Genomic DNA, 15,080 nt, shown 5'->3' with positions numbered 1-15,080 from the left:
TTGCTTCAAAATGTGTCCTCTTAACTCATCCCCTCCCTCTTAACGTTCCGGTCCCTTTACTGCATCTGTTTTGACTGGTGGTCAGTCGGGGTCGTTGAGCACAACCGCAGTGTTGTGTTTTTATCAGGACTGCAGTCTTCACAGTAACAATCTACTAGTTCAGTTACCGATAACGATGTTTATAAATTGAGCCCCATGATGGAGGAAGTCATACCTTTTAGCACCGTGTCCACCGTCAAAGCGCTGAGCGATGCGCTGCGGAGAGACGCTGAACATGAAGCCGATATCAGCCGGGAGCGAGAGAAGTTCTGGTTCAAAGAGAGCAGCGCCAAAAACCTGAGAAATCGGGACTTTCTGGCACCTAATACGGTTTTGACGACGCTGTACGCCGCCGGAGAGGTCAGTCTGAAATGTGCGCTTGCTTGGGTGCGCTTCGCTATGTTATGAGCTCGTGCTGGCCTATAACTGTGACAGATGCGCGCATGGGGCTTGAGGCGTTTGACATTTTGCATGTTTTAAAATGTACATTGGACGTATATAATTATAAATGTCAGATTCACCGACACAGAACTGTTAAGACAAAAACTGGAACATCCCAATAACACACAAAGTGCCAGACAGACTGTTGACATTGGTCGCATCGACCAACCAAACATTTGAACCCTGCGGCAGAAATGAATTAACTCTTCATTGCCCAGTGAAACTAGGACATAATATTGCAATACTAAAATAACATTACTCTAAGGACATTTTTTTATTTAAAATGTAGGATTAAAAAATCTTGTGAAAAAATATATATGTCGACTCCATAATAAAAAAAATTGTTCATTTGATATTTGGAAGCCTGAACCTGCCCTGCCATGTCATTAAAAGATCATATTACGTTGTTACTGATGATGACGACGACATATTTGTTTTTTTCATATTTTGTTTTTTAATTGTAGGTTCCCCCTGATGTACTCCGTAGAATTCGGAAACTTCATGGAAGCGGCGTGTTGCCAATAGCAGCCAGTGAGATGACAGCTGAAGGATTGCGTGTGTGTGTGGATCGATGTGCGGCATTCAAGGGTGTACTTTGTGAAATAATGCCCTACCTGAGACCTGCAGCTGAAAGAGAGGGCTGTGTCCTCGTCAACTGCGCCGCCCTCCACAGCAAACAAGCCACACCCTCTCCTGATACCCTAACTCTTGGGCAGCTAAGGACAATTCTCATTGCCGACCACCTTGGGATGCAGCTCAGAAGACAAGGGTTTGTGGTTTTACATTTATGATCGTGACACACATCGTTAACAATTGTAAACAACCTCTCGCTCTATTTCATTTAGGTACACTGTGTCCTTTTGTCCAGCCTTGCCACAGGAGAGTGATGTTGTCAGCTTTCTAAAAACACTAGGCATTGATTGGCCGACAGTTACTTTCAGTTGGACCAATGAGGATAGGGAAGAGAAGATGAAAAAAGCTGTAGAGAACACTACCTACAGAGACCGAGAGATGGAGAGAGGCAAGAGAAGAAGCAGAGGAGAGGAAATAGAAGGAGAGAAGAGAGGAATAAAGGAGGAAATTAGAATAAACCTCAAACAAGTGGTACAGGATGAGAACCTTCAAGGTTATGATCCCAGTCTCGGTATTTGCACTGGTAAGCTGTGGTATGTGTGTGGCTGTGTTTATTAGGGATGTATTTGTTTATATTATTCACAAATCAGTGATATGTCTCTTCAGTACAGAGAGAAGCTCTATGTCACTTGGCCCAGCTTGACCACGCTACTACAGATTTCCCTGTGAGTCCCTTTTGCTGTCTAGATTGCTCACGACTGTCTACTCTGAATTAAAGCAAGTTACCTTGTTTTTAGTTGGACACTTGTAAAATATTTTTCTGCTTCAGGTTTCCACGGCAACAGTCCTGCATGTCACTTCCTGTCAGGATGAGTTTCGTCAGCAGCAAACAGCCATGCTGTGGAGAGCAACGGGCGCAACAGCAGTGCAGGTTTGTGTACATAATTAAAGTTAAAGAACCCATTAAATGTCTTAAAGTCCCACTGCATTCGATAATTTTATCACTTAAAACTCATCTCTAAACATTAAAAAAGCATATGTAAAAGTTTTTTTCCTGTGAGGATCATTTCTTCATGCCTTAAAATGACTAGAATATAACTCTACCCCCTTGCTTCATTTAGTATACGTGGTTTCATGAATATGCAAATGAGTCCCCGCCTCCACTCAATTGCGTGACCTCATACCATTGATAATAGGTACATAGATGCCTCATTCAACCTGTGAGCAGCGTGTGCTCATGTTGCAGAAACAGAGCTAAAACAGCAGGGATCGTTTCAGTGCCGAGTCTTTGCACTATCCTTACATATCTATGGCTCAAATCTGTTAAGGTGATTACGTGCAGGGTTATGATGTCGTAAACAGAGACAGGTTCAAACTGCATTTTTTATACTGTCTTTGGTACACTGCAGTTTTAGGGAGAAAATACAAATGTTTAAAATGATGAATTTGCACATGGTTTATCTTAAAGCATATTAAAAACACCACACAGATATAAACAACATTAAAACTTCATTTTCACCACAGGGGGACTTTAAAAGAACAGTTTACCCAGAAATGAAGATGGCATTCTTTTGAAACAAAACTGTAGATGTCTGAGGAAAATATATGGATATTTTGATGAATATTTTAATTTTATTTAACAATACAGAAAATATACGGCACACCTGAGCAAGCGCTAAAAAATAATGAGCCAAACGCATAAATCATTGCAATATTCGATAAAAATGAGAATAGTCTGTTTTGATTTCATGACCTTGTCAGTTTTGACTTAAATTCAATTTGCAACTTGCAGGTAGATTCCAAGCGATATAAATGGGGACACTGTGATTCTAGAGAGCATTTAATTTGACAAAATTCTCTAAGATGCAAGAACACCATTTTGACTTCAGCATGGTGTTTATGACAAGATGAAGTGGTTGTAATACTGCCAAATGAACGCATGCACTAATTGCAGATCATACTGTTTCACAATTGGATCTGATTATATAAAGCACAGTAGCTGCTGGCAGTCGAGGAATTAATGATCTCCTTTTTCTCAATTAGAGATTGGTGATTTGTGGTCCTGTTAAAACCCCTGGCGTTCAGATGAATGCAGCTCAGTATCTTCAGTAAGACAAAACTTTATTACAGCTCTATCATATCTTACTGGTCTCAACTGTCTTAATATTACAAGACTCTGTAATTTGCCTCTCTTATCCTTTTTTGCTTTTGTGGGTGTGTAAATCTGTAGATTAAGACAAGCCCAGATGAAAGAGGCCTCAGAAATGAAGTATGGAGACCAAGTTGAAGGTGTGTGTGTTTCTGTGTAATATCTTGAATACGTTGTTTACGTAAACAATTTAATGTGTGTATCTTTTTTCTTCTATCTGTCAGCTGTGCATCTCTGTGAGATGATGTCCATGGTGTGATGGCCATGTGTTAGCACGTTTACATATGGTTTTTACATCTGCACTGTCAAATTATGTCTTTTTAAAATTGTTTTAGGTCAGACATGGGATGACATCATTAGGGTCATGACCTCGGCCACCGTTAGATTTGAGCTACTATCCACAGTGCACACAAGTCCGGTGAGTCTCTTTGCGTGTGGGTGTATGTAGTATAGACATACTACATAAACAATTGTTACTGCGCATGCGCACTTTTGTGACCCCAATTTAACTTCCGGTACACATTCACAAACAATAGAGTGCCTGTAGATTATTTCTAATAACAATCAAAAGAAACCGAGAAGAACCTTTTCTTGGCTAAACTGGTCTCTCCAGTATTTTGAATTTAGACTGCGATACCAAGCTCAACCGCTAGATGTCAATGTACCATACGGTTTGTTTAAATGCGAACTACAGGACCCATTCAATAAATGGTTTATTTAATAAAATGAACATACAACAAAATTCAACAAATCGTTTATTTAATACAATTATTATACAGTAAAATAATAATTCAAATGAATATTAACATAAATTAAGTTAAATATAAATAGTTATATTATTAGACACTAGCCAAACACAACTGGAAGTTAACAGACCATTGTCAGAGATGATTGACAGTTCTCTTGCAGGTGACCTTAGATGTGCAGAGGGACAGTGGGGTGTCCACAAAGGGTCCAAGGGGCGGAGTCTTTGTCATGTATAACTGTGCTCGCCTTCACACTCTTTTTAGCAGCTACGAGAAAGGGGTAGAGCAAGGTAACATACATTAACTTATGTTTCATGTTCAAAGTGACCATAAATTATTTCAATACAACTGACGCATTGTTTAAATCATGTAGGTCTTTATCCAGAAATCCCAGATGGTGCAGAGCTGGACTTTTCTGCCCTTAAGGAGGAGGTATATAAATAAATATTAACCAACCTACAATAAAATATCCTGTTTATTTTGTATACTCATCCATCTGTCATTTTTGTGGCTTAGGAGGAAGTTGTTTAAATTTCCAGTGTTTCCAATTTATTTTTTGTATAATTTAATGATACATTTTTATAATAAATGTGACATTTTTGTTGTTGTGTTTTGTGATACTAAACAATTTTACTACTTTATTTGTTAGTAAACCATTGCTTCTGTGATAACTGTGATATCACAATTGTGGTTATCATTAGGGGGAGTGGCTTCTACTTTTCAATTACCTCATTCCGTTCTCTGAGCTTTTGGACCAATCAGGACAGATTCTAGAGCATAAAGGGGGAGGAGCCAGAGTTAATTTAAGAACGGAACAGGTGCTTTTTTACTTTTTATCCCTTTAATAAAGTATTAAATGAGGAATTTATCATGTTTTATAGTATTTTTAAGATGTTGCTAAAATGTAATCGTGTACTAAAACACAGCATCACAGGATTTGTGTTTTTTGTCTCTCAGGTGTGCAGATTTTTGGTGTCTCTCAGTAAAGATTTTAGCTCCTACTACAACAGAGTCCATGTTCTTGGGGTAAGACATACATTGGAATAATTGTCTGTTTGTTCTATTTGTTTCATGTTGTAGTCTGCATGTGTTAGGATTACCATGTTCATGTGATAAGACCAGTTCACTATAGGTTCACAACTCTAAATTCTGTCTTTTTCCTGCCTTTAGGAGCCACTGCCTCATCTCTTCAATCAGATGTTTTGTCGTTTATTGTTATTAAGAGCATTACGAGAACTTTACCACAGCGCACTGGACTTCCTTAACCTGCCCCCGATCCCCCAACTATAGCATCCACACTGGAGACATTACACTATACCACAGCCAGCACTCTTCCATTTCCCTCAGTTATGACTTCTAAATATCCTCCTCGCACATACTGTATAATTGCCTAAACATCTTGGTTAAACCCAATTGTCTCAATACCAAACCTCCAAATTGAAATACCCTACACACCAGGCGGACAGACTCCACACATGAGTTTAGCATTACTCATCCTGTCACTGATGTTTATCTGTTGCCTCTCACAAGGTCCAATGGGATATATGCATACGGGGCGATGATGTTCTTCCTCTAAAATCACAGCCAGCTAAGCCACTTGCAATCATAATTTAGGTAATTTTTCATCAAGTGATAACAATGTGTTTAGTAAGAAAACGTTCAAATTCCAGCGAACCGACAACACTACGGCTGAACATTGCGATATGCCTTTGTCATCATGCTACGAGTAAGTGCAAAAGTTTACTTGGCTTTTTTCGTATTTGTGAATGTAGCTTGAAACGGGTAGCCTGAAGCTTTTCTCCTTTTGGTTGTTGATGTGTGTTTTAGTGTTTGGATAATTTGACTCACGTCGTTGACCGTAATCCGAGGTGCATCTTTAAGCGACCGAGTGAATAACGCAATCGTTTTTAATGGACGCTACGTTTGCCGGATGTATCAGAGCTGGCTGAGATTTTAGCGGTCATACGTCATCGCTCTGTGTGCCTATACCACACTGCTTTCAAATTTAGCAGAATTCATTTAAAAATAGTAAACGGTAAAATGCTGCGAGTTCTTGATTCTTATTGGTAGCTGAAAATAGTATCCAAAAGTATGCAAAATATGATGGAGATGTAAATTTGTTAATGATACTCATTCCACTTTAGTTAAAATTTGTGAACATCCTGTCAGATCTATTAAATCTCAACAATACACTTTTAGTTCTAGTCAGTCTGGTACATAGCAACAACCTTGATATCTGTCATTCCCTCTCAACTAATGTAATTTATAGAATCGTATAAACTGCATTACTGCATCACGGTCATAGATGTTGCATGACAATGTCTTTTATGTAATAATCTTAAATCATTGTAATTACCTTACTCTGTTAAACACCTATAAATTACCTTCTGTTTGTCACTACAGTTTCTGATCAGGAATAACCTGGACACTTTACACCAACATCCATAATGCCTGCTGAAACGTCATAGAATGGGATGCTATTTTAACGTTATTATTAATAGTCTTAACTTAAATGTCAAATCTATTTTAAAGGGTTCCCTATTGCCCTTTACTGTTTGTGGGCCTATAAGTGTGCAGGTGTTCCACTCGTGCCATACAGACATGTGTCACTGTATCTAGAGTTTTCACAGAATGTGCCATACTGTACACCACACTGTATTCAATCATGTGTCAGTAATAAACCGTTATGGCTACTATCTGTATTCCCTTGCAATTTAACATTTTTAGTGGTGATATTGCTTGTATTTTAAGATTCAATCATTAATAGAAACAAAGAACCCCTGCACACTATTTTAACCGTTTTGTTCTCTGACCTTCATTAAATATTTCATGATGAAAGTTGAGATGTGCTTAAGCTCTATAGTTTCTATTGATTGTTAGTATTATCTTAAATTCTATTTGCGTTAGCCTATATTCAATCTGTGCACCTGTCAGTTGTTTAGCAGATGTGCTAGATTAGTCGTTTTTTTATTTATAAATTTTTTTTAATAAAAAATGTATTAATATAAATTTATCTGTTTTAACCTCTGGATTGTCTCTTTTAGGTGTACAAAAATGTGAATGTAAATTATATTTGTACTTTTGTCAATTGAAGTTTATTGAGGGCATATTTTTTGACAACATTCTTATATAAAACATGGCATGCTGTCTCTGTAGAGCAAATTAAGCCACTTATTAAAATGTTGAAAAATTCCCCACAGGGGAAATTTGAAATAACAGACATTTTTTGTCACTTTCCGAGGCAATTTTGCCTCAAGCGCTGGTTAATTTCTGACACTGATATGAATTCAAACCTATCAGTCGAATGGGTGATTTGAATATTAATGAATGTCAAGGCAGGTCACAATGGTGACCCAGAAAGGAATGTCTCAACAGCCGGGTGGCAGCAGCTCATTTTGTAACGGAGTTTTTGTTAGACAAGCAATTCATGTTTGTAATGGAGTTATCAGATTCAGGTCTTGGAACAGTAATGACAGTCTGACAGCCACGTGTCTAGAAAATGGCTCCAGTCTGTGGATTTAATTAAACGCTAGACTAGTACCCGATGGGCAACATCCTAGAGTCCCATCACTAGGGGGCGCCATAAACACATCTATTAGAATTTCAATAGATTTGTTTGACTTCAGCAATACCAGCTTCTGAGTTGTACCTTATTTGTATAGATGTTTTCAAAATATGTAATACCACACTTCAAACACCAGAGAGCAGTAATTATTACATTTTTCTATTTAAATCTCTGATTTACTCCCACTCGTGTGGCTATGGGCTGGTTAGGCTGTCACTCACCGCTGCCGGGCATCTTTCCATTGAAGACAAAAGAGGAAGGAGAGATGAAAAGGAGCTGTGTAGAAAAAAGCACAAGTTCATAAAAAGAGTTCAAACGAGGAAGAAGAGTACTCCGTGTAATGGCTACAAGCAAAACTCTTTTCAAGAGGTGTGTGTGAGAGATGAATGAATGAGGTCAGGGGTACCCGTGAGATTTTAATGATTTTTGTGGTTGCCAGGGATAGAGGGAGGGAGAGAAAAAGGGCAGAGGAGGGGGGATGATGATGATAGAGGGGAACAATATTGATGTATGTATTGATGGCTCTGGTGAGAAGCCCTGGACAAGGAAATAACAGAAGTTTGTGTGGTTTGGGAAGTGAAACGTGGAGACATACGCTGTGTGTAGCCTTAGTGTGGCCGTAGGAGGGCTCATGTCTGTTGTAATAGTCACCCACTATAGAATTCTTGGTAAAAACCTGTGTATATGTGCTTGAATACAAAGATAAGGCATCTGATTTTTTGCCAGGGGGTAAAATGCAATTTAAAGGTGACAAATAACCACCATTTTCACAGTCGTCTTTAATCCACATAGACAGGCATGCTTTTACCAACGCAGTGTGGTTTACTTGTGTCTATTTACAACCAAAGTGAGTCAAGCTTCGAGTGGTTACAAGTGAGATCTTTTGAGTGTCTATCTGTGTGTATGTGTGTGTGTGTTCCAGGCACATTCTGGGGAAAGAATCTTTCCCAAAGCCTTTGGGGTCTTTGTAACAAATACGGAATCTCAGCGATTGCAGCGCTGCATTTGATGTGGATCTCACAACTCACCTGTGATCTCACAGCTTTTGACAGTTTGACAAAGTTGCTGAAATCATTTTTGATGTTTCGAGATCTTTGAGACTGGCACAAATCTGTCATCATTTAAATCTGTGTCAGAACCACCAAGCGTGAACATTCATTTCCCATCACACAACTTTTAGCAGGTTGATTTTAAGTGAGTTTTAAATAGAAGGTTTAAAATATGTTGTACTGTAGATTTCATTGGAAAATAACGATGTTCCTATTGTAAAATTGTTATATGAATCTCTGTTATGCAGAATGTGAGAGACTTTGCCAATGTGAACAGTGACTTTGAATTTGCTTTATATTGCTGAGGAAATGTATTTCACACGCGTCCAAGCTTGCGTATGTGTGTGTGGTAATAGATAAGGACCTTGAGCAACAGTTTTCTCTCTCCTGTTTCTCCTTTCCATCTTTCGCTGCACCTTGGATGATAAAATGTGACTTGAACATACTAACCTTTTCCTGTCACTTATTTAGAAACTGATGTTTCAAGTTCCCAGTGTCAAAGGGGACGATTTCGCTGGTCTTCTGAAGATAACATTCCAAAGCCTTTAAAGCAAATGTTTTTACTTCCACAACACACTAGAATAAAATGCCAGCTTCCTCAAAGTAAGAAACGGATGTACTTCTGACCACCGTGATATGTTTGTTGATGGGAAACTGTTTGTTTAAAGCTTAGACCATTCATGGTTCCCTGTTACAGAGGAGTAAAATACTGTAAATAATAAAACCTTTTCTTTCAACACAACAGATTGCTATTGCTCTTCCATGCCACAATGCTTTGCATTGCCTTTCTCTCTGTGTGTATATAATATATCTAGACCTGGGTGTGTCTGGCTTCAGAAGCTGGATGAGAAACTAGCCTGATTGTATCTTAAACAGACCTAAATCCCGAGTAATACGGCTAGATACCGCTCTCATCTCAAACTAATCCACTTTAATCCCGTTTCACTTTCACTTTAAGCATAACTACAGCAGACTCTCAGGCAAACTGAATTCAGTCTAAACATTCTGTTCACACTCAAACAGGATTAGTTTTGATTCTTATCAGGATAGTCTCAGTTCTTGGCAGTCATCGCCCATTAGATTCTGACTGAAGTGTGTTAAAACATGGCTGCTGTATAAAGGCAATTATATCCCATGTTGATGCAAATTACTACGCTCCTCCTCTAAAGATGTAATAGGATCCAGTAAGATTTGCTCTCATTAATATAATATGACATAATCTTTAGGGTCTTATTAAACACGCAGTTGATAGCCAAATCTTTATGTTCCAGTAAATTTGCCGTTTCTTGTGAAAAACAGCAGTAAGGCTTCTCTTTTTTTCTGTAAAATATGTTTTATATCTTATTGATGTGTTTGTGTATTGCTGACATTTTTGCCATGCATAGGTATTTATTATATACAGTATATTTCCAGTAATATATTCCAATTTTACCAGATTGTTCTCTTTTGTCCAAATTTTTAAGCTTTTCTTCTTTCTATTATTAACACATTGTTTGTGTTATGCTATTTAACACATTATGCGTTATTTTGACACATTTTGGGTTGATTTTCTATGAAGTATAATGAAAGGGTGTAACACAAAATGTGTTGTTTTAATGCAACCGGTGTACATTTAGTTTAGCTAACTGCTAAAGGAAATAGCGGTTTAATTTATGTATTAATATCTCAATGTAGAGTCTGTTGTATGTGTTGATGCTGCGTGTTTGTTTTTTCCTTTCTTGTTGTGTCTCTGAGTGTTGGGGGAGGATGCTGGAACAGCATGAAAATATTTATAGCTGCACTATAGGAACTCTTTTCTGCCTTTTTAAATGTCACCTCTCTCTCTCTCTCTCTCTCTCTCGCTCTCTCTCTCTCTCTTCCTCTTGGTCTCAATTTGGCTTGTTTTCCACACTCTGACTTGCTACTTCATCCCCCTGCCTCTTCACTTTCTCTATTTTTTAATTTTCTCTTTTTTATTTACTGATTTGGGTCACTGTTTGACTAAGAGACAACTCACAGCTGGCCTACAAACAGCCTTTCCCCTTCAACAGCATTAGCTCACAAACACGCACATATGCACACACGCACACAATCTTGTCTCACTCTACCACTCAGTGACACAAATCTCTCACACACATTGTCACTGGGCATTATTTTGTCCCTGGGTATTTTAGTAAATTGACCTTTATGAAGTACTCTTTCATCTACAAGTATATTGATTATACTATATACTGTATAATACTTTACACATCCCTTAAAGTTGTTATCTTGAGTTTGTGGTTAAAACTGTTTTGGTTAACTGTTACTGTCTGGTTTATACATTTATGTGAAGGATTTATGGGTTGAAACATGGTATGGCTGCCTTGAAGACCCATTTTATTGTTATTTTTATTTAGGCAGCTAAAGGCAGGCTCTTTCTGTCTGGGTTAAATATAAACACAGTCAGTGCTTGTCAATTTTATCTGGACTGGATGTTGTTTAAATGTGGTTATGTTTTATTTTGTAAATATGGTTATCTCTATGGTTATCTCTTTATGAATGTAAAGATGAGTATTTTATTCTTTCTAAAAATGCGTTTTACTTTATCACTACATGATATGAAAAAGCAGTGGTGTAAAGTATTGGAGTAGATGTAATTACTGTACTTAAGTATCTTTTTGGCTACTTTGTAGTACTTTGAGTATTAAAAGATATAAGCAACTTTTACTCTCTACTTGATTACATTTTTAATAAGTTTGTACTCTTTACTCCACATTTGTAATGACTAATGCAATTACACATTACATTTTGCATGGCACCTAACTTTTTCTGCAGCGGTTTATTTCTTCTACAGAAGAAGCAATATTGCCATTTACAGGGCATTTAAGGTATTATATCTTGTGCATTTTGCCCTTACTTACTGAAACTTGTCAACATGGTTTATTTATACGAATGTGAGTGCATTATCAGGTAGTTGACATCACTGGTGTTTTATGTGGGAGAGGACATGACTGCAGCCGGCGATAAGGCCAAAACCAGCATGTCCCGTGCAAAAAGGCTTTGACTTTTGTAGTGTTACGAAGCATTATTTTATTTATCAGTTTTACTGAAGAGACCTTTTTGAAGGACATTGGTTTCCTTATGAGCGCTTGAGGCTAACTGAGACTTGGGTGTTTGTAATAGACGTAGGCTATGGTGTCGACCTTGATTTGTTGCGGTGTTGAATTTTGAGGTGTTCAGTTGATGCGATTGCTCTCCTCACGAATCAACTGTTTCTTGTTTTTCACTGACATGTCTCTTAAGTGTTGAGGACTAGTGCTTCTTTGAGCCTACATTCAGTATGATTAAAATACTCAAGTACTGTTAAAATCAAATAATTTCGGACTGTATGTGCAAAGACCTTAAGACTTTTACTAAAGTCGTTTTGGAATTTGTGACTTGTAACTTGTAATTTTCACTGCAAGGTATCCTTACTTTTACTCAAGTATGGTTTTCAGGTACTCTTTACACCTCTGTGAAAAACTGTAAGATAATCATTATCATATTAATTAGGGTTTATTATCCAGCTGTGTTTGTATGTTCCTTTTTCATTCTTTTGCACATTTGTTTCTTTATTAGGATTTACCATTTGGCTAGATTGGACTGCAAACAGCAGACTGCTGTTTTTGTTCATGAAATGGGACCGATGTGCCAATAATGCGATTATAACTCATTTTTGAGTGCATGTGCGCATGTGTGGGCATGAGTGGACTAATTCCAAGTTTTCACATTTTCGCCCCATGCGAACGAACGAGAGGGAGAGCGAGTGCAAGATCTGCTCAAAGAGCCATTCATAAGTTAAATTACGAAAGCTCCATGTCGGAATCCAATAACCTTGAGGCAGATAACGAACATGCTAGCGTTCATAATCTCATAATCCTCTAAAATTGCTAATGACATCACCCTGCTCCCGGGCAATAGCAGAAGGCTTATGCATGCGACCACATGACGGGAAGGAGACCCGAGACGGTGGTGCTTACTTTGCTTTTACAGATTGGGTGTGGAATCACATTGAATATTCTGGTTAAGCCCACGTGCACATCATTTTAATTAATGCACACCCACAACCCACACCGTGCACAGATTTGGTAACAGTCTTAAAATGTGCAGCACATTCCATATCTGAAGAAGAGATGTGTGCTTGCATGTCTTGAAAAGACAAAGACTGGTGTGTATGTATTAAACCTTACTGCCTGTATTGTGTACACACCCACACTAAGAACTGACAAATAAAAATGGTCAACACAGTAGGTGGGCTACTTATTTGTCCGTCTGCCTATACAGCCAGCCCTCTCTCGTGAATATGCATTGTAGCTGCCTGCCCGTTCTGACCCAGCCATGACAGATGCTCACTGGGCTGAGGCCACCTGCTGCTGTGTCCACAGGGAGAGGTTAGCAGGGTGATCAGAGAAGACGGGTGTGTGTGTGGGGGGGTTGGGGGGTGGTGTGGAGGGGTTGCGGATGCGAGCAATTACAGATCAACAGTAGTGGTCTGTGAGACGCACAAATCTCTCTTTTTGATGAAACACACCCCCTACTCTTTCCGTTCCCATGGTAACTCCTGCATTGAATAGCCATGGCCTTGGATCTGCGTTTACCTGTATGTGTGTGTGTAAAGTGTACATCTGTGTGTATTAGGAGCCCCCAGTTGTGCTTTGTGTAGTGTGCACCCCCTGTAATCCGTAGGCTGGATTTTTGGGGGATTACAAATCAGACCATTAGCACTCTCTGTCTCTCTCTCATTCTCTGCCTCTCTCTCTTTCTCTTGTTTTCCTACAACCGCATGCACAAAAATATTCCATTTCTGTATAGAATAGGCAGCTCATTAATGATTCTGTGGAACACTCTATGTTTAGCCTGTCAAAGTCAATGCAGGAATGAATAAAACAAGATATTGTGCATGATATTAAAATCCTTCAGACATGAAAATAATATGCTTCTCATTGCTGTGGATTGAGTCATTTTATGAAAATGGTCTAAAATAGCCTTTTATGCACTCACTTTGAACTTCAATTTTGAATCCACTGATGCCTTTTAATCAAAAGACCTTTGGGACTGAAGCTTGGGAACTCAACGGTCTACAGACAGAGTTGAATGTTGAACAGGAGGATCTGAAATGCCTTCTTGTTGGTCAGATGATGTCGTTTTTCTTGTGTCGATCCATTTTTAATGCATTTAAAATTAAAAGTTTAATAATGAATCTTGAGAGGACCCATGCAACCAATTCTTATCTGTTGCATCCCTCCAGCTACATTGTGTACAGCATCTGCCCTAGAAGTCCCGATGTTAAAAGTCTTGTAATTTTATGGAACTTTTATTCACATGTGGCCCGACACACAGGACCCAAATCCTTTTAAAAGTTTTGAAGGAGACTTGAAAAAGGAGTATTACTTTAGTGCATAAGCATTGAGAAGAAATATAAGTTGAAATGTAAGCCTCAGCATATAGGCATTGCATGACATGCAAGAATGTAAATTATGGGTTCCGTTTTATTTGGGTTATGATGAGTAACGCCAAACATGATTGCTTTCCCCGGCGGGTGTTTGGCAAGCCGCTGAATCGCAGGCGGGTTGATCGGTGTTACTAGTCAGTCTACCAGACAGGTTTCACAGAGGAGGCTTTCAGTTATGGGAATCCCTCTCCTCCTCGCTTAATGGGATTTAGGGCTGCCGTAACTGTGTGATATAATACCATCAAACGTCTAGACATACACACAGTCACACCCGCAACACCAGACGTGAATCTTATCCTCCACAGTCAACGAGGACAATTTGCAAACAATTTTTTTTCTGCTTAGACATCACTGGTAAATTCACGAGCCCTTTAGTCAGCTCCGCTCAGCTCTGATGAGAGCACGCGAACAGCGGGCAGCTTATCTGCCTGTGTGTGTGTGTGTGTGTGTGTGTGTGTTTGTGTGTGAGAGAGAGGGAGAGAGAGAGAGCAGCATTATGAAGCCGTATAAATTTTTCAACATCCGTGGATTCGCTCCAACCATGTCAGTGGCAGACAGACTGTGTAAGACACAGATTGTTTTTGTATAGCACAAGTCTATTTCTGACTAAGCAGGGATTTTTACATACGCCCATGACACGTGCCTCACAATTCACCCACATGTAGGCCTAGCTACTGTGATTTGAAATAAAATGAAAATAGCAAAAACCATAGCCCTGGGTCAAACACTACATGGAAAACAGGGAATGCGGAGTAGGAATGAGAACTGGAGGGAAAGAAAGAAAATGTAATATAAATTCAGGAGGCCTACAATGAATAAAAAAATACTCCTCGGAAAATTGCTTCTTGGATAAAACATGACGTCACAGGTAGGCTCCGATTGATTGTTAAATCTACAACACAAGCGCTCCCAGACCCTTAACTGCATGGCAAACATAATTTTGTTTTATCAAGAATACAATCAGAAATTCAGCAAATTATTTTTTTGTGAATTTAAAAACTCCTATATTAAAATAACATTTAAATAGAATTTACATAAATTGAATGTTTATTTCAATTGTTGATACTTT

The 15,080-nt window shown here is 38.6% G+C and overlaps 1 protein-coding gene across 1 annotated transcript; it reads left to right on the top strand.

The window, feature by feature from the left end:
• Window positions 1-35: 35 nt before the first annotated feature.
• On the top strand, window positions 36-7,142 carry dalrd3 (DALR anticodon binding domain containing 3). Its single transcript, XM_057356309.1, has 13 exons — window positions 36-399; window positions 945-1,249; window positions 1,326-1,636; window positions 1,720-1,778; window positions 1,883-1,984; window positions 3,097-3,161; window positions 3,284-3,342; window positions 3,538-3,620; window positions 4,112-4,238; window positions 4,322-4,380; window positions 4,650-4,766; window positions 4,906-4,974; window positions 5,119-7,142. Exons 1-13 carry the CDS (start codon window positions 196-198, stop codon window positions 5,236-5,238), a joined length of 1,680 nt encoding a protein of 559 aa, XP_057212292.1. The 5' UTR covers window positions 36-195; the 3' UTR covers window positions 5,239-7,142.
• The last annotated feature ends 7,938 nt before the right edge of the window (window positions 7,143-15,080 follow it).

The sequence above is a fragment of the Triplophysa rosa genome, linkage group LG17, assembly GCF_024868665.1.
Source record: "Triplophysa rosa linkage group LG17, Trosa_1v2, whole genome shotgun sequence".
Lineage (NCBI taxonomy): Eukaryota > Metazoa > Chordata > Actinopteri > Cypriniformes > Nemacheilidae > Triplophysa > Triplophysa rosa.
Note: the sequence above shows the minus strand (reverse complement) of the source record. Positions and strands in the feature narration are given on the sequence as shown.

Excerpts from the sequence above, each read along its gene's own strand:
- dalrd3 (XM_057356309.1), top strand. The coding sequence starts at position 196 with ATGATGGAGGAAGTCATACCTTTTAGCACCGTGTCCACCGTCAAAGCG. Across the intron at positions 1,779-1,882 it reads ACGCTACTACAGATTTCCCT|GTTTCCACGGCAACAGTCCT; the intron begins GTGAGTCCCTTT and ends TTTCTGCTTCAG. Across the intron at positions 4,767-4,905 it reads TTAATTTAAGAACGGAACAG|GTGTGCAGATTTTTGGTGTC; the intron begins GTGCTTTTTTAC and ends TTTGTCTCTCAG.